The sequence below is a fragment of the Onychostruthus taczanowskii genome, unplaced genomic scaffold, assembly GCF_017590055.1.
Source record: "Onychostruthus taczanowskii isolate IOZ18803 unplaced genomic scaffold, ASM1759005v1 scaffold103, whole genome shotgun sequence".
NCBI lineage: Eukaryota > Metazoa > Chordata > Aves > Passeriformes > Passeridae > Onychostruthus > Onychostruthus taczanowskii.
This window is the reverse complement of record NW_024496858.1, coordinates 1739887-1764422: the sequence shown is the minus strand read 5'-3', so window position 1 is coordinate 1764422 and position 24536 is coordinate 1739887. Positions and strand designations below refer to the sequence as shown.

General features: G+C 47.3%; 2 protein-coding genes across 2 annotated transcripts; one reads left to right on the top strand and one right to left on the bottom strand.

The window, feature by feature from the left end:
- The first annotated feature begins 654 nt into the window (after nucleotides 1–654).
- On the top strand, nucleotides 655–5878 carry CDKN3 (cyclin dependent kinase inhibitor 3). The gene is made up of 7 exons (XM_041413536.1): nucleotides 655–761; nucleotides 1475–1530; nucleotides 2160–2204; nucleotides 2986–3208; nucleotides 4280–4311; nucleotides 4975–5078; nucleotides 5792–5878. The coding sequence occupies exons 1-7, from the start codon at nucleotides 655–657 to the stop codon at nucleotides 5876–5878; spliced, it is 654 nt and encodes a 217-aa protein (XP_041269470.1).
- A 2991-nt stretch (nucleotides 5879–8869) lies between these two features.
- Nucleotides 8870–15971, bottom strand: CNIH1 (cornichon family AMPA receptor auxiliary protein 1). Its single transcript, XM_041413523.1, has 5 exons — nucleotides 15824–15971; nucleotides 14585–14653; nucleotides 11111–11223; nucleotides 10545–10688; nucleotides 8870–9766 (listed from the first exon to the last, which is right to left on the bottom strand). Exons 1-5 carry the CDS (start codon nucleotides 15902–15904, stop codon nucleotides 9739–9741), a joined length of 435 nt encoding a protein of 144 aa, XP_041269457.1. The 5' UTR covers nucleotides 15905–15971; the 3' UTR covers nucleotides 8870–9738.
- Between the last annotated feature and the right edge of the window lie 8565 nt (nucleotides 15972–24536).

Here is a 24536-nt window from a genome sequence, read left to right as displayed (position 1 = left end):
TGCTCCAAGCCGATCTTAGAACATTGCCAGGGATGGGGCAGCCACAGATTCTCTGGGGAACCTGTGCCAAGGCCTCACCACCCTCACAAGGAAGAGTTTTCTCGCCAATATCCCATCTAACCCTGCCATTTATCTTTGTGATTTCATTCCCCCTTACCCTATCACTCTTAAGAGCCACGGGGACTACCAGGAATAGGACAGTGAATGACGAACACACCCCGAGAGGGATTTAAAATGGAATTAGGGGCGGGGGGTCCGCCCACGCCCCTCCCTCGAGCCCTCACGGAGCTCGGAGCCCTCACGGAGCCCCGCCCCCAGCGCTCGAGACCGCCCCTTCCCGCCTCGCCGCCTCACCCAATCAGCGCAGAGATCACAGCGTCTATTTGCATATTAAAGACCGCCCTCCTCGCTGTTCACCAATCAGAGCACTCCTCTCATGAAGACGGGGGAAAGACCTGCTCGGCTTTCCACTCACCCGCTGAGCCGCAGCTTCCCATTGGGCGACGGGCCGGTGGGCGGGGCCAATTTGAACGGGCGGCGGCGGGGAGCGGCGCCATGGTGAAACCGCTGAGGGATCGGGATCGGGATCGGGATCGGGATCGGGATCGGGATCGGGATCGGGATCCTGGTACTGCCGAGGGTCCCGGCCCCACGATGAGCCCCCCGCTCTCCCCGCAGCCCGCTGCGGCGCCAGCCGACGGCTTCGCCTCCTCAGACGATGAGGCCGCCGAAGAGGACCCGAGCCCGCTCCACATCTCCTGGTGAGGCGACGCCCGCGGGGTCCTTGCTCTGAGGGAATTGTATGAAATCCCTATAATGAAATAGGATTAAATCGCTGTCCTGAGAAACAAGAGGGGTTTCTCTCCGCAAGGAAAACCCGAGCCGGGCTCTGGAGTCCTTCCGGGCTGGGGGTGGCCGGTGCTGCTGGTGTCAGTGGCTGTGGGTGGGTTGGAAGGGGCCGCTGGAGACCAGGCAGGATCACCCACAGCAGGAGCCAAGGATCGCACCCAGGTGGGTTTTAAATGTTTCCAGGGAAGGAGAGTCCACAACTTCCCTAGGCAGCCCGTTCCAGGCCTCTTTTCTTTACTCACAGGGTGGTGATGCCCTGGCACAGGGTGCCCAGAGCAGCTGGGGCTGCCCCTGGATCCCTGGAAGTGTTCCAGGTCAGGCTGGACGGGGCTTGGAGCAGCCTGGGTTGGTGGAAATTGTCCCTGCCCATGGCAGGGGATTGGAACAAGATGATCTTTAAGGTTCCCTCCAACCCAAACCTTTTGTCACCCTCAAAGTAACATTTTTCCTCATATTCACTTCCCACGTTTCATTTTGTGCCTGTTGGTCCTCGTTGTCCCACCAGACACTGGTGAAAAGTTCTGGCTCCATCCTCTTGACACCCCCTCCAAAGACATTTATATATTTAAATAATTGAAATCTTCCCTTCTGGTTTTTATTTATTTTACTTTTTATTTTCTAATAGGTTGTCTTTGTCTCCTCTCTACTCTTCAGAGTTCCTGGGATTATGTTCCCTTCCAGGTAAGAAGCATTCACTGAAATTTGCAGGCATATTTGAGAGCTGAAGAGGGGTAATACCTTGTACCCCAAATTTCTGTGTTGTGGGTGACTTCTTTTGTAACCTACCCCTGGAATAAGTGTTTTGGAAACACCAAAGCTAATCTAGAGAATATCTTAATGCAAGATCACGTTTTTTAAAGTCAAAAAAGTAAACATATAAACTTTGTCTGCATTTTTAACTATCAAAACTGCAGCCATGGTGAATCTCCACTCAACTCTTAAGTGATCTTTATTCACCCCTTTTATTTGTTGGATGAATTTTTGTGTTTGGGGGGGGGGGGGATTTTATGCTGTATCTTGATTTAAAATATCCAAAACTTTTCATCTGGAAAACACAGAGCACTTTAAAACCTTGGGCAGATTTCTTTAGTTAATCCTATTACATTAGAGTTTTAAGCAGATAATGGTGTTTAAACTGTCTTCTGCACCAGGGATCTACTTGCAAAAACAAGAACTGTGTTTTACTCAGGCACAGCTTTGTTCCTTGCTTTGGTTTTGGGGGGAGGCTGCCTGTGCTCTGTTCTGCTGCAGCTGCCATCCCATAAATGTCACTTACCTGAGTGGTGATTGGTGTTCATAACTTGTTTCAGGTTGCAGGTTTAAGGATATCAGAAGAAATCTTCAGAAAGATATAGGTGAGTGTTCTTTGTGCCAAGGGCAATTCCATGAATATTCTGTGACTATGGAATAAATAGTCAGGATATTTCCTGACAGGAAACATCTCCAGGCAGGAGCTGCACAGTACCCTTGAGGCATCTTCAGAGCAGCTGGCATCAAGATGAATTACAAGCTTGTAGTCTTCCTTTTTCCCAGAGAAAAGTGAAATTGGGATAGAAAGGAGGGAATTATGTAAAGATTTGTGCTGAGTATTCATCTGTAAGCACTAAAGAGCAGAGACAGATAGCAAATCCCCAGTGTCTGGGTAAGACAGGCTTAGGAAGCAGCTCCTGCCTGTCAGGGTGGGGAGGCCCTGGCACAGAGAAGCTGTGGCTGCCCCTGGATCCCTGGAGTTTCCAAGGCCAGCTTGGATGGGGCTTGGAGCAGCCTGGGATGGTGGAAGGGGTGGAATGAGATGGGTTTTAAGGTCCCTTCCAACCCAAACCATCCTGGGATTCTGTGATTTTAACTGGAGGTGGGATAGAAACATACTTAAGTGGATAGCAGGCTGTCCTGAGTGCTGCTGTGTTCTCCAGTGAGACTTCTCTCAGGATTCCCTCTGAACTGAGAAAATTCCTCTCCTGGATTACCTGAAGGGAAATGTGGGAGAGACTCAGTGGAAGAAAGAGTGCTCCAACCAAAACTGCTCACCCCTATTGTCTTAGCCCCAAAGATTAAACAAGGGCCAAGGTGCTTATCTGTTTATCCTTAAGCTTGATAGGCTTTGCTTTATCTGCAAGTGTCTTAATCTGTTGGCAGGAGAACTGAAGAGCTGTGGGATCCAGGATGTCTTTGTGCTTTGCACCAGAGGAGAGCTCTCAAAATACCGAGTACCAAACCTGATGGACACCTACCAACAGCACGGGATTTGTGTGCACCACCACCCCATTCCTGATGGGAATGCTCCTGACATTGCCACCTGCTGCAAGATCCTGGAAGAGCTCAGAACCTGCCTGGAAAATAAGCAGAAAACAATGATACAGTAGGTTCAGGCTGCCTCCCCATCACCCCATGTTCCTGTAAAGGATGCCAGCTTCTTTCCAGCTGTATGAGCAGGGGAAATAGGATGGTGTGAGAAGGCAGTTGCACTCTTTAGGGTTAGTTCATGCTGTGAAGTCTGCTTGTTCCTCCTCCTGCAGCTATTTGGAGAGAATTCTTCCTTTCAGAAGATGAGAATATCCCTTTTCAAGATTAGAATGTCCCATTTCCCCTTGCTGTGTCCAGCAGGAGTTTTAAAGTGTGTTTTGATATCCAGCCTACCTGGATATCAGGTGTACAGAATGAGTTGGGAGCTAAAACACTTCTTTGTCAGAGGCTGTGACTGCCCCATCCCTGGAAGTGTTCCAGGCCAGGGATGGGGCTTGGAACAGCCTGATCCAGTGGAAGGTATCCCTGCTCATGGCAGGGGGTGGAATGAAGTGACTCTGAGGTCCCTTCCAACCCAAACCACTCTATGAGTCTATAACACATCCCTGGACTGTTTATCAGGGACTCAGTGGGTTCCAGCAGTGCAACATTCACTCCTGATTTCCATGAACAGGTTTAAAGGAGTTTATTTAGCTGAGCTCAGAAGAGAGGGGAAGAGCTTTCCAAATTCCATGTTCCCTGAAAGATCCCACTGACACCTTCCTGTACAGACATCCACTGAGTCCTTGGTGTTTCTGCTGACACAGAACCCTGCTCTTCTCCTCACAACTGTCCTCAAACCCTTCATCTGGAATAGGATTTAAAGAAATTTGTAATTGTCCATCCTCCTACTGCTTCCTGCCCTCCTTTGCCTTTGGGACTGTTAGCAGGAATGAAGGGGAACTTTAAAATTGAAGTTTCCATGGAAAGATACAGAAGGTCTGGAGAATAAATAAGCTATATCCCTCATATAGAAACAGAACACCATAGAAAATATGTAGAAATTCTTGTTCTGACTTTTTTTTTTACCACTGCTCCTCTTGATTATATTAAGGCAAGCACTGTGTCCATCTATTTGTGTGTTGGGGGCCCTGGGTGCTGCAGTTTGCCACAGCTCATTACAACCAGATGTTTTCTTTTCTCCCAGCTGTTATGGTGGCCTTGGACGCTCATGTCTTGGTGAGTATTTGTCTCCATGCCTGACTAACCCATCCCACAAAGCCACAGAGCCAAATTCTGCTGTGGGAGCAGACCCCATCCCACAAAGCCACAGAGCCAAGTTCTGCTGTGGGAGCAGACCCCATCCCACAAAGCCACAGAGCCAAATTCTGCTGTGGGAGCAGACCCCATCCCACAGAGCCAAATTGCTTCTCTGTGGATGCAATCCAAACTGCCACTCCCAGGAGCAGCCTGGTTAATAGAAAGGACATGAACCAATTCCTCTGCACCTGATTCATCCCGGTGCTGCCCCTTACAGCTTTCAGGAGCGTTAGTTACTGTGTGTTCCCAGAGGAAGGGGTGATGATAAGGCCAGAAGACACAAAGGGGAATTCACTGGGTGTACTGGCACTCATTCCTGAAGAGCCTAGGAATTGCATGCCAGATGCTGCTGGGAAGGCAGGGGGAAAATAGCAGGAGGGTTTTCACCTTTTGCCAAAGCCCATAGGCTTAGGCAGGAGCAGCGGGCAGATGGGCCAGTGCCCAGAAATAGGATTCTGCAAGAGATCCAAGAGCTCTGGGACCTGGATAGGTTTGCCAGGATGGTTTTCATGGGACAAATCAGTGGCTGTGTGCAGTCAGAGGTGCCCAGCAGCATTCAGGTGTAAACACTTTCCCCTGCAGTGGCTGCATGTCTCCTGCTCCAGCTTTCGGACACCCTAGCACCTCAGCAGGTGATAGAGAGCCTCAGGAACCTGAGAGGATCAGGGGCCATCCAGACTATCAAGGTAATGGGGCTGCAGCAGGTAACACACAGGTCCAAAAACCAGTGAGAGCTCAGCCAGTCCCCTCCTTCACTTCCCAGAGATACCTCTGTGTTTCTAACACCTGCTCCCTGGGGTTTGAGCTGTTTCCTGCTTTCAAGAAACAGCTTCTCCCAGGAAACTGGTGACTGGACAAGAGGAAAAGGCCTCAAGTTGTGCCAGAAAAGGTTTAAGTTGGATAATAGAGAAAATTTCTTCACTGAAAGGGTTGTCCAGCCCTGGCACAGCTGCCCATGGCAGTAGTGGAGTCCCCATCCCTGGAGAGATTTAAAAGCCATGTGGATGCACTTAGGGACGTGGGGTAGTGGTGGCCTTAGAGTGCTGGGGGAATGGTTGGACTCAAAGACCTTAGAGAGAATTTCCAACCTAAATTATTCCATGATTCAAAATAAAGCAGCTTTGAATTCTGACAACTCCCACCTCTGAGGACCACGTTTTGCATTACTTTGGGGTAATGCATCACCTGTGGCCATTATGGGGAACCACAGGATCCAAGTCAACATCCATGGAATCTGTGTCTGACAGTGAAAAATCCCAGAGGATGCGGAGTAAACACACAGAGAACAAATGTACCAGAGGGTGCAGTTTTCATCCAGGGGTATCAAACAGCTTTTTGACACAGGTGGTGCCTCTTAAAGCACAGAGCACTCACTGCAGACCTGGCTGTGCATTTCCAGCAGTACAACTTCCTCCATGACTTCCGGGAGAACCTGGCTGCACACCTGGCAACAAAGGAGCCGGTGCTGAGATCGGCATCGCGGTAGCTGATCCCGGGCATCTGTGCCCGGGAAAACTCCTGGACAAGACACCTCTCTCCTGACCTTTCCTCATTGCTACTGCCTGTGTGACACAGCTGCTGCCTTCCAAATCCATGTGTAAAGTATTGGGGTGGGGAAGGAAATCCTAGAGAACATGTGGCACCTTCCCCTCTTTAGTGACTTTAATACTCACTGCCTGAAAAATACGTGTACAAGTGTGTTTGTGTCCGTTGCTGTTCTGCTGGGAGAATGGAGCTGGATAGAAATTGCATCTGTGGAGCTGTTTAAAAACACCCTCACACCATCAGCTCTGCTGTAAAGCAAAGTCAAGTCAAGCTGGAGCACTCACCCTTAGGAGCTCGTAACAACTCGTTCTAAAGTGTCACGGTTCTGCTCGATGTGTTGAGGGGTATTTGGGAAGGAGTCTCCTCATTCCAAAAGCAGGAGGTGTCGCACCACAAATCTGTGACAAAGGCAGCAGGGGGGTTGGAGGTGACAGTGGCAGGAAGACGCTGCAGCAGCTGCGTGGGTGAGCTGGCACAGCCCTTCTGCCTGCTGCCAGCACTGAGAGCAAACAAACAATCAGCTGTGGGCTGGCAGGATCTCACAGGAACAGTCCTCCAGCAGTCCCCAGCCCTCCTGTTTCACTATATCCATTCAAAGCAAGATGAAACAGCTCCTGGCTTTTGCTAAAGTTCAGGATTTTGATGAAGTTGAGGACCATCTCAAGTCAAAAGTAGGGACGAGACTCCACACACCAGGGGGCTGGAGTTGAAGAAGTGTCTGCTTTGTGAACTTCAGAATTTATCTTTTAACATTTGAACTTTGAGCACAAATGTGATTTTGCAGATTGACTAGTGTTTACTGCCATTCCCCTCCCTACTCTTACAGCAAACAACAGGAACTTTTCCACTTTCCACAGCATAGAATAGTTTACAGCAAATACCCTGACCCATATGTGCTTCAGTACTTAATCCTTGCATCTAATGGTTTCCAGATATTAAATATTTATCACATGACTCAGCAGGAAGCTTGATGAGGGCGAGAGAAATGTTCTTTATCTTCTCCATAATCATTTTGCCTCCTAGAACTCTAAAAACAATGATCAGGTCCACATTTTGAATACCAAAGGCCTGATACTCCAGGAAGGCATCACACAAGAGCTCCTCCAACATTCCTGGGAAAGGAGGCTGATGTTGCTGGACAGGGATGGTGTTATCCACACCCCTGGCAGCTGGGAATACTCATCTGCACCCCAGGTCCAGCTAAAGCTGCTCAGCAGCAGGACAGTGCAAACACTTGGGTAAATTGTGCTGGGCCTTTGCAGCTGGAGGGGCTGCAGGAGCAGCTGTCACTTGGGCTCACTCAGGCCTGCATTGTTTATTCCAGTGTGGAATTTGGCTCAAACCAGCCCAAATGCCAAGGGAACAAGAGATTTGTTTAGAAGGTTGAGGAGAGCCAGGGGCTACAAGCAGCCAGTCTTGTTTCCATAATGGATTAATAAATATACAAACATAAGAAAGGTTTAATGAGCTTTGCTTCCACAGGCTGAAGTCATCTCTTACATCTTTGGAAGAGCCAAGCAGCAGAAAAATAAAAATGATCCAACAGGAACAATATTCATGAGTTTCCAAAAAAGCCTTTCAAAAATTCTTCAGTGAAAAGCTAAAAATTATGGTTGCACGAGATAAAAAAACAATTACAGAATGCTGAAGGCTTGAGCAGTAGGGGCACAGGAAATGTGAGAAAATCAATTTTATGTACAAAGCAATAAACTGTCAGGACTATTATTACTTAGGAAAGAGAACTTTAAGTTATCACAGCCCGAATTCTCTTATTTCTTAATTCTCTCTCCCCAGTATATTTATAAAAACTAGAAACTACCACTCTCCATCCCCTGGGAACCCAAACTTTGTGATAATTGCCTAAAAAGGGGAAGGTTGTGGAGGAGAAATGACAGTCCCAAACCTGTGGAATGACTTCCAAGCAGAGACCAAACAGACTTAGCCCCTGGACAGGTGACATGAGTAAAGTGTTCATTCACACCCAGCACAAGTAAGGGGAAAGGGGGGACATTTTCACCACGTCCTAAACAATAAGAGTGTAGGGTCACTAAGTGAAGTCTGGCAGAACTGTTAAATGCCTTTTTTTACACACAGCAACTCCATTGCAGAACTCACTGTCAGGATTGCCCAGAGCAGCTGTGGCTGCCCCATCCCTGGAGTGTCCAAAACCAGGTTGGACAGGGCTTGGAGCAGCCCGGGATAGAGGAAGGTGTCCCTGCCATGGCAGGGCTGGAATGAGATGAGATTTAATTTAATGTCCCTTCCAACACAAACTGCTCTGGGATTCTGTGATCTTCCAGGCCAGGCTACAAAAGTGCTCTAAAAGCAGCTGAACTGATGGCACAAAAGCCATTCAGCTTTTTAAAATGCCAAAGCCCACTCAGGACATCTGTAACAAAGATTTCCAAATTTCTCACTCTCCAGGCAGACACTCAACACCTGCCCTGTTTCATATTCCTTCCCTCAGCCATTGCCACTGCCCAACACAGTGTTGGAATATCTGGATTTCTGGTGGAACCCAGTGCAGCCATTCATTCAATTTTTACTGCCCCTAACACCCAAGAGACCCACAGTGAACAAATACACAGTTTATGCAAAAAAAAAAAAAAGTTTTACTAGAACGGGGAAACTCTGCATTGTTCTCCAGCACAGGTAAATGAAAAAGATCCCTAATTATTACTTGTAAATTATGCAGCTGTTCACAGTCACAATTTACATTGCAATATTTATCTGAAACATCTTCCCCTGCCCCATCTGCTATTTACTTCAGGGAAAAAAGCAGGAAATCAGAGCTTCCCTTTTCCAGAGGTAATTAAATTCCGTATTCTATTTTTAAAGGGAATGCAATAATTGTAAAACAACTGATGAACACAGTGAGGATCTGTTGAATTTATAAACAAAACAAAAGGCACCACATAAAAAGAAATGTTGCTGAATTTGAGATTTGTTTTTTATTATCATTTATTGCACTAAGGAACAGCGGGGCAGTTTCACCATCTCACCTTCTGCTTTGAAAGAGTCTGTAGTATTTACTACTCTTAAACCCAAGAGTGCTTTTATCATTGGACTTGATAAACGTTGGAGGTTTGTCCATTTGTTAATCAGCACAGACATTAAAAAAAAAAACATTTAAATTCATTCCTTCATGGACAATTCATCTCCTATCACAATGACAAAGGCTCGAGATTAAAGCAGGGTTAATGTTTGGAGAAGATACAGAAGGCTCTGGACCTGTGGATGCACATACAGGGGAAGATTAACCAGATAATAAAAAAATAAACCAAAACAGAACTATTTTTGTTTTTGTGTCCATGAATTAATATCCTAAGACCAACATCACCTATGGGCAAAACATACAGCATTCCAGTCATTCCCAAGCACTTGGAGCTAGGGCTGGTTCAGAGTAAAGAGTGGGATACACAAGTCCAAGTGAGCCACTACAAAGCCCATCCTACAGCAAATCCCTAGAGTGCTAAGGCTAGTAGTAACCAACACCTACTTGAAGGTTATGGCTGTTCCTTATGGAGTGCAAAGTCAGAACTTTTCAAACCCCAGTCATCTTTATATTAATTTACACATAATTCATTAATTTCAGCGTCCCAGTAAAATATAAGAAAACAGTCTTTCCACAGGTATAAAATGTGGAAATATTTTAAAAATAGGGGAGTCATTGTTTTCTAACTCAATTGTCAACATCAGGTTCCGGATTTAATCTTGGTCAGAGGTTCTTGTTGTAAAGAATCCATGTTTTTTGTGGCTTTTGCATGCACTTAACTGGAACAAAGCTTGCTGAATGTCTTCTTAAGAGCTCACCAGAACATAAATCATGCTGCAGAAGGAAAAAAAAATATTAAGATGCATCATTTTGATTAGTGTTACACATTTATTTCTAACAGGGTCTATTATAAGGAACAAGTCCATGTGAGATATGTGGATTGTGACTGAATATTTGACAAAATGACTTCTACTTTTGACTTCAACAAAATCACATTTACATCAAACACCTTCCTCTGAAAACAACGTTTCAGCTTCTTAATTAAAATACCCTGGGATTTATTGTATTATGCTTAACAGAAGAAAAGTTTGGAGATTTTTAGTCTACAGTCATGGAACTGAGATTCAAAATAGTAATTCTGACCAAATTAGGATTTGTGTTTTAAAGCAGAATCAGGGGTGAATGTGGATTATTTTCAGGAAAGCTGGCACTGTAGATGATCATACAGATTCCCAGCATGTTTTGAGTTGGAAGGACTTTACAAATCATCTCACTCCAATCCCTGCTGGAGACCTTTGGCTAGGCCAGGGTGCTCCAAGTCCCCTCCAACCCGGCCTGGAACACTTCCAGGGATCCAGGGGCAGCCACAGCTTCTCTGGGCACCCTGTGCCAGGACCTGTCCTCCCTCACAGGGAACAATTCCTTCCCAATATCCCATCTAACCCTGCCCTCTGGCAGTGGGAAGCCATTCCCACACATCCTATCACTACACACCCTTGTCCAAAGTCCCAGCTCCCACAGGCTCCCTTCCAGCACGAGAAGGATCACATTCCTATGGCCAGTATTTCTCTCTGCACTCAGCCAAAGCTTCAGCCTGAAGAGGAAAACTTACCCATATAGGTAGTAAAAAAAAGATAGAAGGTAGAATGCTAATTTGCACCATCCTTCTTTCTGGCAATAGGCTAAAATATCTGCATTCATGATGGTCGTAGGATCGTAGAGCCCCGGGCCGCTCATCACGGGTCTGCTCATGTACCTGGAACGAGGCACAGGCAGGGTGGGCTGACAGCCACAGGAAACCCGAGTCCTGCCCCCACCCACCAGGGAATGCCACAGCTGAGACAAGGAGCCTTCCCTTTACAGAGAAGCAATTCAACTCCCATGTCTCAAGGAATGGCAGAGGAGATTGGAATCGCTGCTTCGACTGGCATTCCACACTGGGAATTGTCTCAGTGCACCTCTGGCACGGCAGCGACTTCAACACACAATCCTCACACAGCACAAGACAATAAAATCACCCCAGAAAGCCAGGTGATGGTTCCTATTGTATCGTACAGCCATGACCTGAACTTTCCCAGAAAGCATCTGGGCTTTCCCAAGACACAGAACACTGGACAGAAGACAGCAACAGGAGAATGAGTAACAATCCACTGAGCACAACAGACTCGCCAAAATTACCTCCAAATATGATAAGCCAACAAGGGCATATTGAGAGCCAGCGTGAGCCACTCTGCTGCACAGAGAAACATGACACAGAAGAATGCATGGATGAGGTACTCTGGAAGTACAAGCTGGAAAAGAAAAAGGTGAGTTAGAAGTTTTGATTGCACAGAGCAAAACGTGGCATTTCAGCTACTTTGGAGGCACACGATTGCTTAAAAATATTATTTAAAACCAACACTAACAAGACTGTGGAACGTGAAAGCAGCAGCCAGCACTATGTGCCTTGCTGTTTTCACATGCTGTTCATGAACCAAGGAGAAAAATTTATTAGATTGAATGGTCAGATCAGTATTTTTTATTGCTTCTATTAAATTAACAGATTCCACGCTTTATGCATGACACTCACAAGAGGTCACTGAGATATTTCTGCTCATGCAACAGAGAAATATCGGTAGGAAACATGCTCTGCAGAAAGGTTTATAGGCAAAAAGATGTTTGTGCTTCCCTGTTTTACAGCTTTGTTTTGGTCTTCACAGATCCAGAACTTTCCAAAGTTGAATTATTCCCAAAATGTAACGCCCCAGGCAGAGCTTTACCCAACCCAGCCGGCGGTGACGTGGTGGCACACACAGCTGCACAGAGGAGCTGCCCTGAGCAGGCAGCCTGGGGGAATCGGGCAGTTCTCCCTCACGGGTTCCCACTGTGCATGCTGTACAGCATCATGCTTCCAGCAGAAGCCCACAGAGCTCAGTGCCATGGAATCACAGGAAGCATGGAATGCTGCGTAGATTAGTGTTGTTAATAGGAACAACATGGAGAGGTACAGAGAGTAAACACATGCAAAGAGCTGCGAAATCTCACACCCAACACGAGTTAAGTCACCCCAGAGTGTTGGGGTACTGTTTTATTACCGGGTTCAGAAGGAATCACACAAATCAGACTGGTTTGGGTTGGGAGGGACCTTAAAGCCCATCCAGTTCCTCACCTTCCGCTATCCCAGGCTGCTCCAAGCCCTGTCCAACCTGACCTTGGACACTTCCAGAGATCCAGGGGCAGCCACAGCTGCTCTGGGCACCCCGTGCCAGGGCCTCCTCACTCTCATTATGAAGAATTCCTTCCCAATCTCCCATCCATCCCTGCCCTCTGGCAGTGGGAGCCATTCCCTGTGTCCTGTCCCTCCATGCCTTGTCCCCAGTCCCTCTCCAGCTCTCCTGGAGCCCCTTCAGGCCCTGCCAGGGGCTCTGAGCTCTCCCTGGAGCCTTCTCCTCTCCAGGGGAGCACCCCCAGCTCTCCCAGCCTGGCTCCAGAGCACAAGCAGCAGATCTGTAAAACTTTCACCTTCCCAACTCAGGCCCCACAGAACTCCTCATGGAAAATACCCCATTTTTACCCACAGGTTTAAATTGTCTGCGTGTGTCTGCATGTACACACACAACACACTCTGCTATTCTTCTTTTAAAACTCCAGAATTTCTTCCTAGAAATCTAAAAGCTACCTACAAACAACTTTGCTATGACATTCTAATTCTCTAAATGAAGACTATCAAACAAAGCAAAGTTGCATCAACACCACCAAAATTCAGCTGTTGTACACAAAATGTTTCAAGTAAATATTTTCATCCAGATCCTTCTTTGCATACTTACCATTTACACATGGCAATTATTTATAGCAGAACCACCCTGTCCAACACACGATGCATTTGGCAGCCTGCTCAGACAGATTCACCAGGCCTGAAAAAATCTGTATTTATTTACCTACACATCTCAAAATGCGTTTTTCTTTTCTCTTGTTTATTATACCCTACTCCCACACCAGGATCTCTGCCTCTTTCCCTGCCCCACTTGATCCTCCCTGCCTGTCTTAGAGAAAAACGAATTACATCAGATCCTACCATATTTATCACAGAAGTGAGGGAGGATGGATCTGGTTGCTGAGAAAAGACACGACTATAACAGGAGCAGGGAAGAGAAGGAATCAGCAGTGTACTAAGGAGTTACTATTTTAGGCTAATCTTTCCACTGAGGTGCCTCAATTCCTACCAAGATCTTTGGTTCTTTGTACAGGAAAACAACACACCAGTGTGTTTGTCCAGATCCCCTCAAGAGCCTGAACTTCACTTCTGGGGACCAGCCTGCTTCCACAGAACAGCAGATATGAGATTATTTCAGACTTTCAGTCGCAAAGCTGCCACGTAAAGGACACTCCATGCACGTGGGGCAGCAGAAGGTTAATATTCAGTTAAACATGCACATTTTTACACTACAAAGGTTGCAGTAAGGTCATAATGCATCAATGTAATGAGAGTTGGCCTCTCCCACACTGCAGCAGAGATGACTGGAACAGACCAAGCAAGGGAAACTGTTAGATGCACAGCTCTCCTAGCAGCAAACCTCCTCTCCTCCTCCCCTCCTCACACTGAAATATTCACTTTCATTTGTGTGCTGTACACATAACACCCTCTCCCCCACCCCCCCAGTTACAGCAAATTTGGTTTTTGTTGTGTATTTTACTTAAAACGCAGTAAAGCTGCAGTTCAGGCCACACTGCTGTGCTGCCCCTGCATCCTCCCTCAGCCTGGGCACACACAAAGGAAAAGCCATAAGAAAGGCACAAAATGCTGCAGGATCAACCTCTGTGTTCTTTAACAAGCCTCCCTGATGCTGCTGGCCTGTCAGAGATGCAGGCAAAATAGTTTGCCTCAAATTCTTTTCCTAAGCCAAGGAGTGTCTGAGCTGCATCCGAGAGAGGACACTGGGACACAGCCCTGATCCTGGAACACAGAACAGAGAAGTGAGGATAGCACCTATCACCTTCCACTCACCCAAATCCTCAAAAACAGATCAGAACTGACTTGGTCAATGCCTAAAAAAAACCCCAAGTATTCTCCTCTAATCTGAATTCAGTAAATCTGACTTGAAAAAACACAGTTTATTTCTGCCTGAAGTTATTTTCTGACACCTAACAGGCATGTAACAGTTTTCCCCAAGTTGCTGGGTAAGCAAGCAGAATTGGTTTGGCACAAAATATGGAAATCTATGAGGTTGTTATCAACCCCAACGAACGAATAACGAGCAGATGAACAGGCAGACTAAACAAAACAGCTAAATAGTATTACAAATGTTCCTAACAAAATGAAAGGGAAGTTCAAAAACATGAAACTGAAAAGCAGTACACACCTTTAATGCAATTTTGACTCTTTTAATCTTTTTGACCTTTTCAACTGTCTTTGTGCCGAAAATGTGGAAAGCAGATTGAAAGAATGTTAGTATGACAGCTGACAAGATCACCATCAGATTAATAACAGTCAGAATATTCAACTTGAAACTAAAGAATCAGACAAAGAATTTCCCTAGAACTTCTACCAACAGCGAGGGCTTCTCAACCCAGATGCAATTCTATTGCCCAGGCTGATTGCATCAAGATAACACCAAAAATAAGCACTTTACATGTATTTATTTAGCAAAACAAAATGTTTGGTGTGCTACTTACAGGATTGAGTGTATTACACTGGTCTATGGGGTTCTTGTAATCAGTCTTCAGTTCATCAAATGCTATAATCTGGAGAGAAAAAAATGAAAGCGTTTTGATCTCCCCAGGAGCAATTTTGTATTTTTTCCATTAAAAGTGCCATTTTGGCAGAGAGCTGCTACCTTTGTTCTCAGCAACATTTCACCTAAGTTCTGCCTACATCAACTCACAGTGGGGACAGATGTGGAACAGGTTTTACAAACACGAAAGCAGCAGTTTCATCAGATATTCAAAAGCCTCTGCCTACTCTCCAGCTTTTTCTCTTCCCACCTGCAATGAATTTCCTACATCCCCTTTATCAGTTTTCAACCCCAATCGCTGTGCAGACCCCAGCCTCACCCAGGACTCTCTTGGTGGCCAGCAGGGATCTGGCATGGGGTTGCTTAATCCAGAAAAAGCAAGAGCAAGCATAAAAGCCAACAGATACTTTTCCTCATTGTCAAAGTAAATGCTGAGGCCACATACATCCCAGAACCACAGAACTGTCAGGACTGGAAGGGACCTCTGGAGACCATCCAGTCCAACTTCCCTGCAAAGCAGGGTCACACAGAGCAGGTTATACCTCCAAAAGGTGCACCCATTAAAAAAAAAAAAAAACCAAAATATGTACACTCGTCTTTTTCTTGACATAAAGACAAAGATGCAGCATGACGTACAAAAGGCAGTTTTACACCACAAATGTCCTGCCAAGCATCACACCCTCCCTCAGAGCAGCCCATCTCAGGCAGGGTCCTGTTGGCTGCTCTCCCAGTGCCAGCAAATCACAGAATCATGGAATGGTTTCTGTTGGAAAGGACTTGAAAGATTATCCAATTCCAAACCCTACCATGGGCAGGGACACCTTCCACTATCCCAGGCTGCTCCCAGCCCCATCCAGCCTGGCCTTGGGCACTGCCAGGGATCCAGGAGCAGCCACAGATTCCCTGGGCAACCTATGGATGGCTTTACCACCCTCAGAGAGAATTCCTTCCCAATATCCCATCTATCCCTGCCTTCTGTCAGCGGGAAGCCACTGCCCCTTGTCCTGCCACTCCCTGCCCCTACAAAAACCCATTTTATCCGCAGAGAGGCCGATTCCCGCTCCTAGGGCGGTTCCGGATGCGGTTCCCCCGCTCCCTCGGCGGCTGTCCGGGACCGCCCTGGAGGCTCTCCGGAGCCGTTCCCCGGGCGGCCCCCTCCCTCCACAGTGCCCGTACTCACATGCCAAATGGCGAAGAAGATGAGGGCGGCCGTGAGCAGCAGCGCCAGCATGTAGCAGAAGGCAGCGAACGTGAAGGCCATGGCGGCGGGGCCGCGCGGGGGCTGCCGGGCGCCTCAGCAGCCGCCGCGCAGCCGCCATGGCCGCGCCCGCAGCGCCCCCTGCCGGCCCTGCCCGCCGCCGCCATTTCGTGACGGGGGGTGTGAGGGGATGGAACAAAAAGCGCGTTTTTCACCTTAAAGCGTGGGAGGAGGGAGTGCGATCGCGCTTTGCGCAGCGCGGTGTGAGAGAGGGTTGGCGTAGAATCATGGAATCGCAGAACCTAGTTTAGAAAAGACCTACAAGATCATCGACTCCAATGACTCCTGTGACTGTCAACACACCAGAGCACTGAGTGTCGTTTGCAGTCATTCACTGAACACCTCAAGGGATGGGGACTCCACACCTCCTTGGGCAGCCTTTTCCCAATGACTGACTGCCGTTTCCATTTTTTCCCTCATATCCAACCCAAACCTCCCCTGAGGTTTTCTGAGGCCATTTCTCCTTGTCCTGTCCCTGTTCCCTGGGAGCAGAGCCCTCCCCCCCCCGGCTGTCCCCTCCTGGCAGGAGCTGTGCAGAGCCACAAGGTCCCCCCTGAGCCCACTTTTCTCCCGGCTGAGCCCCTTCCCAGCTCCCTCAGCCTCTCCTGGGGCTCCAGCCCCTTCCCCAGCTCTGTTCCCTGCCCCGGACACGCTCCAGCCCCTCCATGTCCTTCCTGAACTGAGGAGCCCAGAGCTGGGCACGAGGTGGCCTCAGCAGTGCCCAGCACAGGGGACAGTCACTCCCTGCTCCTGCTGCCACAGGCCAAGGGCCACTGACCTCTTGCCCACCTGGGCAAACCTGGGCTCATGTCCAGCCACTGTCAAACAGCATCCCCAGGTCCTTTCCTGCTTTCCAGACCCTCTGCCCCAGCCTGGAACACTCCATGGGGTTGTTGTGACCCAAGTGCAGGACCTGACACTTGGTCTTACTCAGTCTTGGACTCTTGGTCTTAGTCCATTGATCCAGCCTGTCCAGGTCGTTCTCCAGGGCCTTCCTGCCCTCCAGCAGATCATACTCCCACACAGCTTGGAATTGTCTGCAAATTTGCTAATGGTAGACTCAATCCCCTCAGCCAGATCATCACTAAAGACATTAAACACGACTGGGCCCTACACTGATCCCTGGGGGACACCACCAGTGTGCAGCACCATTCCCCACTCCTGCTTGGGCCCAGCCATCCAAACAGTTCTTAACCCAGCCTAGAATAAGCCTGTCCAAGCCATGGACTGACACCTTTTCCAGTAGTTTGTGTTGAAAGGGAACTTAAAAACCATCAATTTTCACCCCAGTGCCATGGACAGGTACACCTTCCACTAGACCAGTCCAACACCTCCAGGGATGGGGCAGCCACAGCTTTTCTGTGCAAGTCATGCCAGGGCCTCACCACCCTCAGGGGGAGGAATTTATTCCTAATACCTCATCTAAATCTCCCTTCTTTTAGTTTACATCCATTCCCCTGTGTCTCATCCCTACCTGGTCATGTAAAATTCCTTGCTCAGCACAAGCTAAATCTGGAGAAAAGGGAGATGGCAAATGTAGAAAGAAATGCTGGAGAAGGCTGTGCTGTGTGAGCCCTGGGGAAGGGAGGGCTGCTCATACAATCCCAAATCAATACAAATTGGAGCCTGTCCAACAGAAACAGCAAAATGAGAAAACAGTTTGAGGAGAAGATCACCCCACTCTCCTTCCAAAAGGTCATCATGTAAAAGCTGTTTCAGTTTAAGCAGTGACAACTTGCAGTAAAGGCAAGCTGGGGTGACATTGCTGCAATCATTTCCTCTGGAGCAGAGTGAGGGATAATTTCCATAAAACCAACAGCTGCCAAACTAAATAATATTTTCCGGTGTTATCTGCTGGAAAGCTTTATACACAATTAATGGAGTGTCACAGTGAGAGATGAGCAGAAACTTTATTTCCCTCACCAAAATACAGGAAAAGCTGTAGCAAATTAGCTGTCTTTAGGAAATCAGCTGTTGCAGAGATAAAGTGGATGTTTCAGTATAAAATCACTCATCTCATCCACAAACTACTCCCAATGAAAGCGCTGTGGTGTCATTATGACCCATGAAACTTTGATGTGAAACCCAGAAAACAGATTTTGAAATAAATTTTAGTGAAGATGAGCCCTGAAAAACCTGTTCTAGTGGAAGGGGTCCTTGCCTGTGGCAGGGGATTGGAACGAGATGGGGTTTGAGGACTCCCAACCCAAACCAGCCTATGATTCTGTGACTCTGAGATTAATCAGAAGGTGAGAGAACACAGGACCAGGAGAGTGTGGGGTGGGTACTGCAGCCCAGGCAGCTGCTCTGAGCCATTCCCAGCTCTGTCCCAGGAGCCTTCCCATTGCTTTGCAAGAAGGACAGACAAGACGACCACTGGGCAGAGAGAACATCAGGAAGGGCAGAGCCTGTTGTGGTTTCCTTGCAGCTCAGGCTGACAGGATGGGTTAGGAAGAGAGGCCCTGGCAGTGCATCACAGCCACCTTCCAACCATTCCTCATCCCTCGCTCTTGAGAAGCCAGAAACAACAATTTCTGTAATCCCTCTGCAATAACAGCTTTCTTCATATCACTTGATGCTTCTTTAGCCTTATTTATTTGCAAGTTGCTTATTTCTTATTTGGAGTACTTTTGAGCTGCACAGGCACACTTATTCCCACAGACATAGGACTGGACTGTGCTGGAAAACTCCCTGCTGCAGGCTTTTCCAAAGCTATCCAAAACCAGTTTGCCTCACAAGAGCTGTGGGAGGTAGAGAAACAGGATGTGTGCAGAGGTCCTGTTATACCTTGGGGCTGGGGAATGCAGGTTTTCCATTGCAGTTTGATCCATTCAAGGTAGATACTTCTGTATTTGATGATTTCTTGTACATTAAAATGTTGTGCAACAGGGATGTGCAATCTCAGAAGTAAAAAGGTGTGTCAGCCACATACTTGCATTTGCAATTAATCCTGGTTCTGCCTGAAGGAATGCAGTGTTTTATTCCCTCGGGTGCTGGCATACCATTCAACTGCAATTATCCTGTCAGGAAAAGTGGAAGGCAGCTGTAATCTTGCACAACAAAGATTTCTGCACTGAAGGATTTCTTTATCATAAATTTATTTTTTTTAAGATAACACAAAAGAAAATGAAAAGTAAATTCTGCAGAAAATGGTTTAATCAATTCTCATTTCACATCCATTTGGTATCTCAAATCAAACAATGACTGAGTATCTTCTCTGATTAAACTTTGAAAACAATGCCAGGAAGCCACAGAGGAGCTCTGGAGATGCCCACAGCTCTTAATGCACTTTCCTGTTAGTCTGGACACACTGAGTTTAATCCTGATTGGAATCCCCAGGGAAAATGTCAGTGTCTGTTCCCTTCATCTTAAATCCCTCTCAAGTACTTGTCCTTATTGGAAAACAGCCATATAATCAGTCATAATTCAGTGTGTTACAGGCTGTTCAAGAGGAAGATTTTGGCAGAGAACTGTGAGGAAAGATTATGGAGCAATTTCTCTGAATTATGCACAGGTTAACCACATCCTTCAACATTAAAAATTGTCATTTCAGTTATAGATATCAAGGAGAAATCTAATACTATTGAACTTGGTAATAAAAATCCCGCTGAGTTTAATAGACCTGACTTACTGGGTTTTCAGGAGAGGAAAAACTGAGTTTATATCTACAATTTAAGGGGCTCATAAAATGGAGGGGGAGGGACTTTTTACACAGGCATGGAGTGACAGGACAAGGAGGAACAGCTTCAAATTGATAGAGGGCAGGGTTGGATGGGATATTGGGATGAAATTCTTCCCTGTGAGGGTGGGCAGGCCCTGGCACAGGGTGCCCAGAGAAGCTGTGGCTGCCCCTGGATCCCTGGAAGTGTTCCAGGCAAGGCTGGACAGGGCTGGGAGCAACCTGGGACAGTGGAAGTTGTCCCTGCCCATGGCAGGGGATGGAATAGATGAGCTTTAGGTCCCTCCCAACCCAAACCATCCTGTGATTCTGTGAATTCAGCAGAGACTCTCTGAGTATCTCTAACAGAGTCCAGCCAAGGTCACCTTCCTGCACCCCTGTAAATACACATCAGGAGCAGCCAGAGCACAGAGCTCCTCACCCACTTACCCCTTTATCCACTAACAGACATTGGCTCAGTCCTTCATCAGCAGGGTAAACAGATCCCTGCACTTGCAAGTGCCCCAACTCCCCTTCCACTCTGGCAAATACCCTTTCCTATTGCACTAATTAACTCACCTCCAGAATCCCTGCTTAGGCTCTTCCATTTAATAGTGATCACATAAACAAATTAACATTATAAATTCCATTGCACATGAAAGCCAGTCTCAAGAGAAACAATCACATTTAAAACCCAGTTTCAGAACATGAGTGCTGCCAGGCATCTCACCAGGACTCATTACAGAATCCACTCGTGGCCTCAATCCCTCCAACATTTATTGGTCAGATGGCAACAGTTTTCATTTAATAGGCTAAATACTGAATACTCAACCTGTCCTCATAATAACAGGGTTTGTTTTTCTCATGCTGGGTAGAGCTCCTGGTAATGGTTTTCCACACAATTCTGAGCATGATAACAGTGTGTGGACAGGAAAAGGGACCAAGAGTTGTATTTTTTTAAATTTTTTTATTTATAGTGCATTTCAGGATTTGGCTGCTCATCAACAACAGAGGGGATTTTCCAAAACATTCTGCATTAGCCTAGCTGTAGCAGTGCTGGCTCCAAAAATGTCACCCTTAGTCCTTAGCTCTTAGAATCCCAGAATGGCTTGGGTTGGAAGGAACCTTAAAATTGTCCAGTTCCACCCCCTGCCATGGCAGGGACACTCTTCACTAGACCAGGTTGCTCCAAGTCCCATCCAGCTTGGCCTGGAACACTTCCAGGGATTAACATTCTTATTGTTTCTGCCCAAAAGGAGCCAAGATAGACACAACTTCAGCTTTGTATCAGAAAAAATAAGCTGTGGAGGGCTCTGACTTTGGTCTTCCTGTTCTCTTGCAGACATCCCTTGTGGCCCTGACTATGGCACCTTCAGGCCCAATGTGTATTTACACACTTAAATCACACTAAATAGGATTTCAGAAGCCTCCATCCACATCTGAATTCCTTCACAAATCTTGCTTTTGATCTCTCCAGCTACATCTGTATTATCAAATCAGCTCAAAGCTGTACCAGTGCTAGAAATCCACCCCACTGGTTGTTCTTGATATTTAAAGTCCAGCTCTGCTCTGGCTGTGGCTCCCAGCAGTAACCTCAGGCACGGGGAGCTGGGTGGAGTGGCTGACTCACACTCCACATCCACAGCCCGTGTGCATGAGGGCACAGAGCCGGTACCTCCAAGGTTTTAGGACTAAACCACAGGAATGAGGCGGCAGCGGTAAAGATGCAGAAGTTCTCTGTAGATGAGAACAGCTTTGTTCACCTCCCAGACAGGGAACTGGCTTGTATTAAACTGTACTTACAGACCTTGGAATGGGGCCATCCAGGGAAAGAAGAGCTCTTGAGTGGATGCTTCTATTTTTCTATTCTCCCAGTAATACAGCTATACAATTTGTTTTGTACTCCTGAACCAAACAATTGCACATTCACAGTTGGAGGTAGGGTATAAATATTGTCTCTGGCTGATCCCTTGATCCTGTCGTCCTTGCTGAATTAATCACACTCGCAGATCAATCCAGGATTTGTTGCTGGCAGAGCAGATGGCCAGGCAGACTGCAGTTGTGAGCAAGGCAGGCACGTTCTCCTTCCAATTATCCAGCAGCTTTTTCTAACAGTGGATATTTAAAATTAGACATTATTTTGAACGAATGTTAGATCTCTCTTGTTCCTTCTTCAGCTCCATAGGGACAATGACCCCTGATTTTTGCTCTGCTTCCATCCTCTAAGGCTCAGCGAAAGTACAGGATGGCTGGTGCCCCTTTCCCTTTCAGCTGAATGTTTTCTGCCCCATTTTCTTCTGCTGTCTTCCCATTTTCCACAGAAATGAGGTGACAACAGCAGCTGCTGTTTGGCACAGGGATTTCAAGGGTGCATTATATGAATTGCTGAGCCAAGGGCTCCAGGAGAGGGAAGAGCAGCTGCATTCATGGGGCTCATGGCATGGAACAGCAGAAATGGGGGTGACAGTGTGTGCCTTTCAGACAGCCTGGATAGGACTTCCCTGTCACAGGAGTAAATTTGCCGTGAAAGACAGACGTGCTGTTCTCCCAGTGTTTATGTCTGTTCTGCATTCAGTCCCTCTGGATGATAATTGCTCCTGTGTCCCCTCTGTCCCCTGCTGAGGAGCTGTGAGAGCTGTCAGAGGAGTTTCAGCCCAGCTCCATCAGTTCTGTAAGAGACACCTCACATTGCTCCAGGGGTGAACAGGGTTAACTCAGAGTGTGTCTGCAGTCCCTGAAGGAATGAAACACGACAGGACAGCCCAGAGGAGACGATCCCCCCGTGCTGGGACACAATGGGCCACGCTGATTAACCACATCTATGCAAAGGCATCAAAATCATTCCCTTGGCTCATGGCTAGAGAAAAGACAGGGAGGTTACACAGAGCATGCTGAGGCTGCAAGGGATGCTGCACACACACATTGCATCAGACAGCCTCCTATCCACGCAGGACCACAGCATCCAACAGCACCCAAAGGAACAGCAGACATGGAAAAAAGCCTGCAGGACCCAGGAGAGGAACAGTGCCCAAGTTTACACTGATGTGAACTTAGAATTATGGAATCCCAGAACGGTTTGGGTTGGAAGGGACCTTAAAGATCATCTGGTTCCAATCTCCCTGCCCTAGGCAGGGACACCTTCCACTATCCCAAGTTGCTCCAAGCCCCATCCAACCTGGCTTTAAACACTTCCAGGGATGGCACATTCACAGCTTCTCTGGATAATCTGTGCCAGTGCCCCACTACCCTCACAGTCAAAAAGTTTTTCAGATATTCAATCTAAACCTACTCTTTCAGTTTGAAGCCATTCCCCCTTGTCCTGGTACTCCAAGTTGTTGTAAATATTCTCTCTCCATCTTTCTTGTAGGCTCCTTTCAGGTGCTGGAAGCCTTCTCTTCACCAGGCTGAACCATCCCAATTCTCTCAGTCTCTCCTCACAGCAGAGATGCTCTATTCCTCTGGTCAACTTGGTGGCTTCCTGAGGACTCACTCCAACAGGCTGATGACATGCAGTGTCCTAACCACCTACAGAGAATATCCACTGTTTAATATTTCACCCTTTGTTGCTTCCCACAAAATGAAAATAGAAAACTTGAGGTATGCAATTGCTCAGCCTTACGTTCAACCTTTCAATATAGAAACCAGATACAAACGTGTATTAATTTGAAAAGTTAAAAGCTAAAGCCAGAGGTCCTTGTACTTCAGAACTGTATTTATTAAAACAATGCTAGAATTGACATTTTCAATGCCTTGAACACAGCACAAACCCAGCCAGTGCACTCCCTTACTCTGCAGCCCAGAGAGAGGATGCCAATTCCCCAAGAGGTTGATCCCAGATACATATTTTGAGAACTACAACTCCTTTTCCCTGCTGTACTGTAGGAACCTATGTGCCTGCATGTCTGGCAGTTCAAGGCTGCTCTTCAAGAACACCAGGACTTCCTCTCAGATCCCAGAAAAACTCTCTCTTCCCCAGCAGTATTCATTTAAACTGTGTTCTCAGACCAGCCTCAAGGCCAGCTCAGCACACAGGACCAATTCCCTGGGCTCAGTTCCCTTCTGGAGGGGGTGGGAACAAATGGCATCATCTCCAGGGCTCTGCCTTTGCTGGCAGAGAGAAGCAGTTACCTACCCTAAGGTTACATCCTGCAGAGGATGTAACCAAACTGGAGTTACATCTGTAGAAGCCAAATCCAACATCTCCAGCATTTATAAGCCACTCTGTGCAGTGTGCAGTTTTCCCACAGGAAGCTGAGGTTAATTTCTTTAGACCTTGTAGTACATCACCAAAACTGCAGCTGACACAACTGTGCCAACTAACAAGTGCAGGGGATGGACTCACCTGGCACATCTTCAGTTTTGTTCCAAGAGGTGAGGCCTACCTCAAATCCTCAGCCCTGCCATAAATGTGTGCAGCTGAACAAATTCCAGCCACTCTTACACCCAGAGTACCTCATGTCCTTCCCACAGCCCCACCAGCCTTCCCTCTCAAGGTCAGTTCTGCTCAATGTCAGTTCTGCCTCTCAATGGCACTGTCAGAATCTCACCTGCCTGTGCTTGGTTTCCCACCCTCACCTGCACCTAAACAGGAAACTACAGGAACTTCACCTGTGAGGAGCTTGGGAGAGCCAGCTTGTATTCCAGTCAATTCAACAACCCATGGAACAGCAGGCACAGGCATCCTCACACACTGTCACACACAGCCAACAACTGCCCCAGCTTCCATCCCTGGAAGTGCCCAAGGCCAGGCTGGACAGGGCTTGGAGCAGCCTGGGACAGTGGAAGGTGTCCCTGCCATGGCAGGGGCGGAACTGGGTGGTATTTAAGGTCCCTTCCGACCCAAACCATCCTGTGATTCTTCTTCCAGCTCCTCAGAACAAACTACATTTCTCCTCCATATAATTCCCAGACACCCTGCCAAGCCACAGATCTCCTTAGCAAACTCCCAGCACTGGGCAAGCTGTCTCCACACCTGGA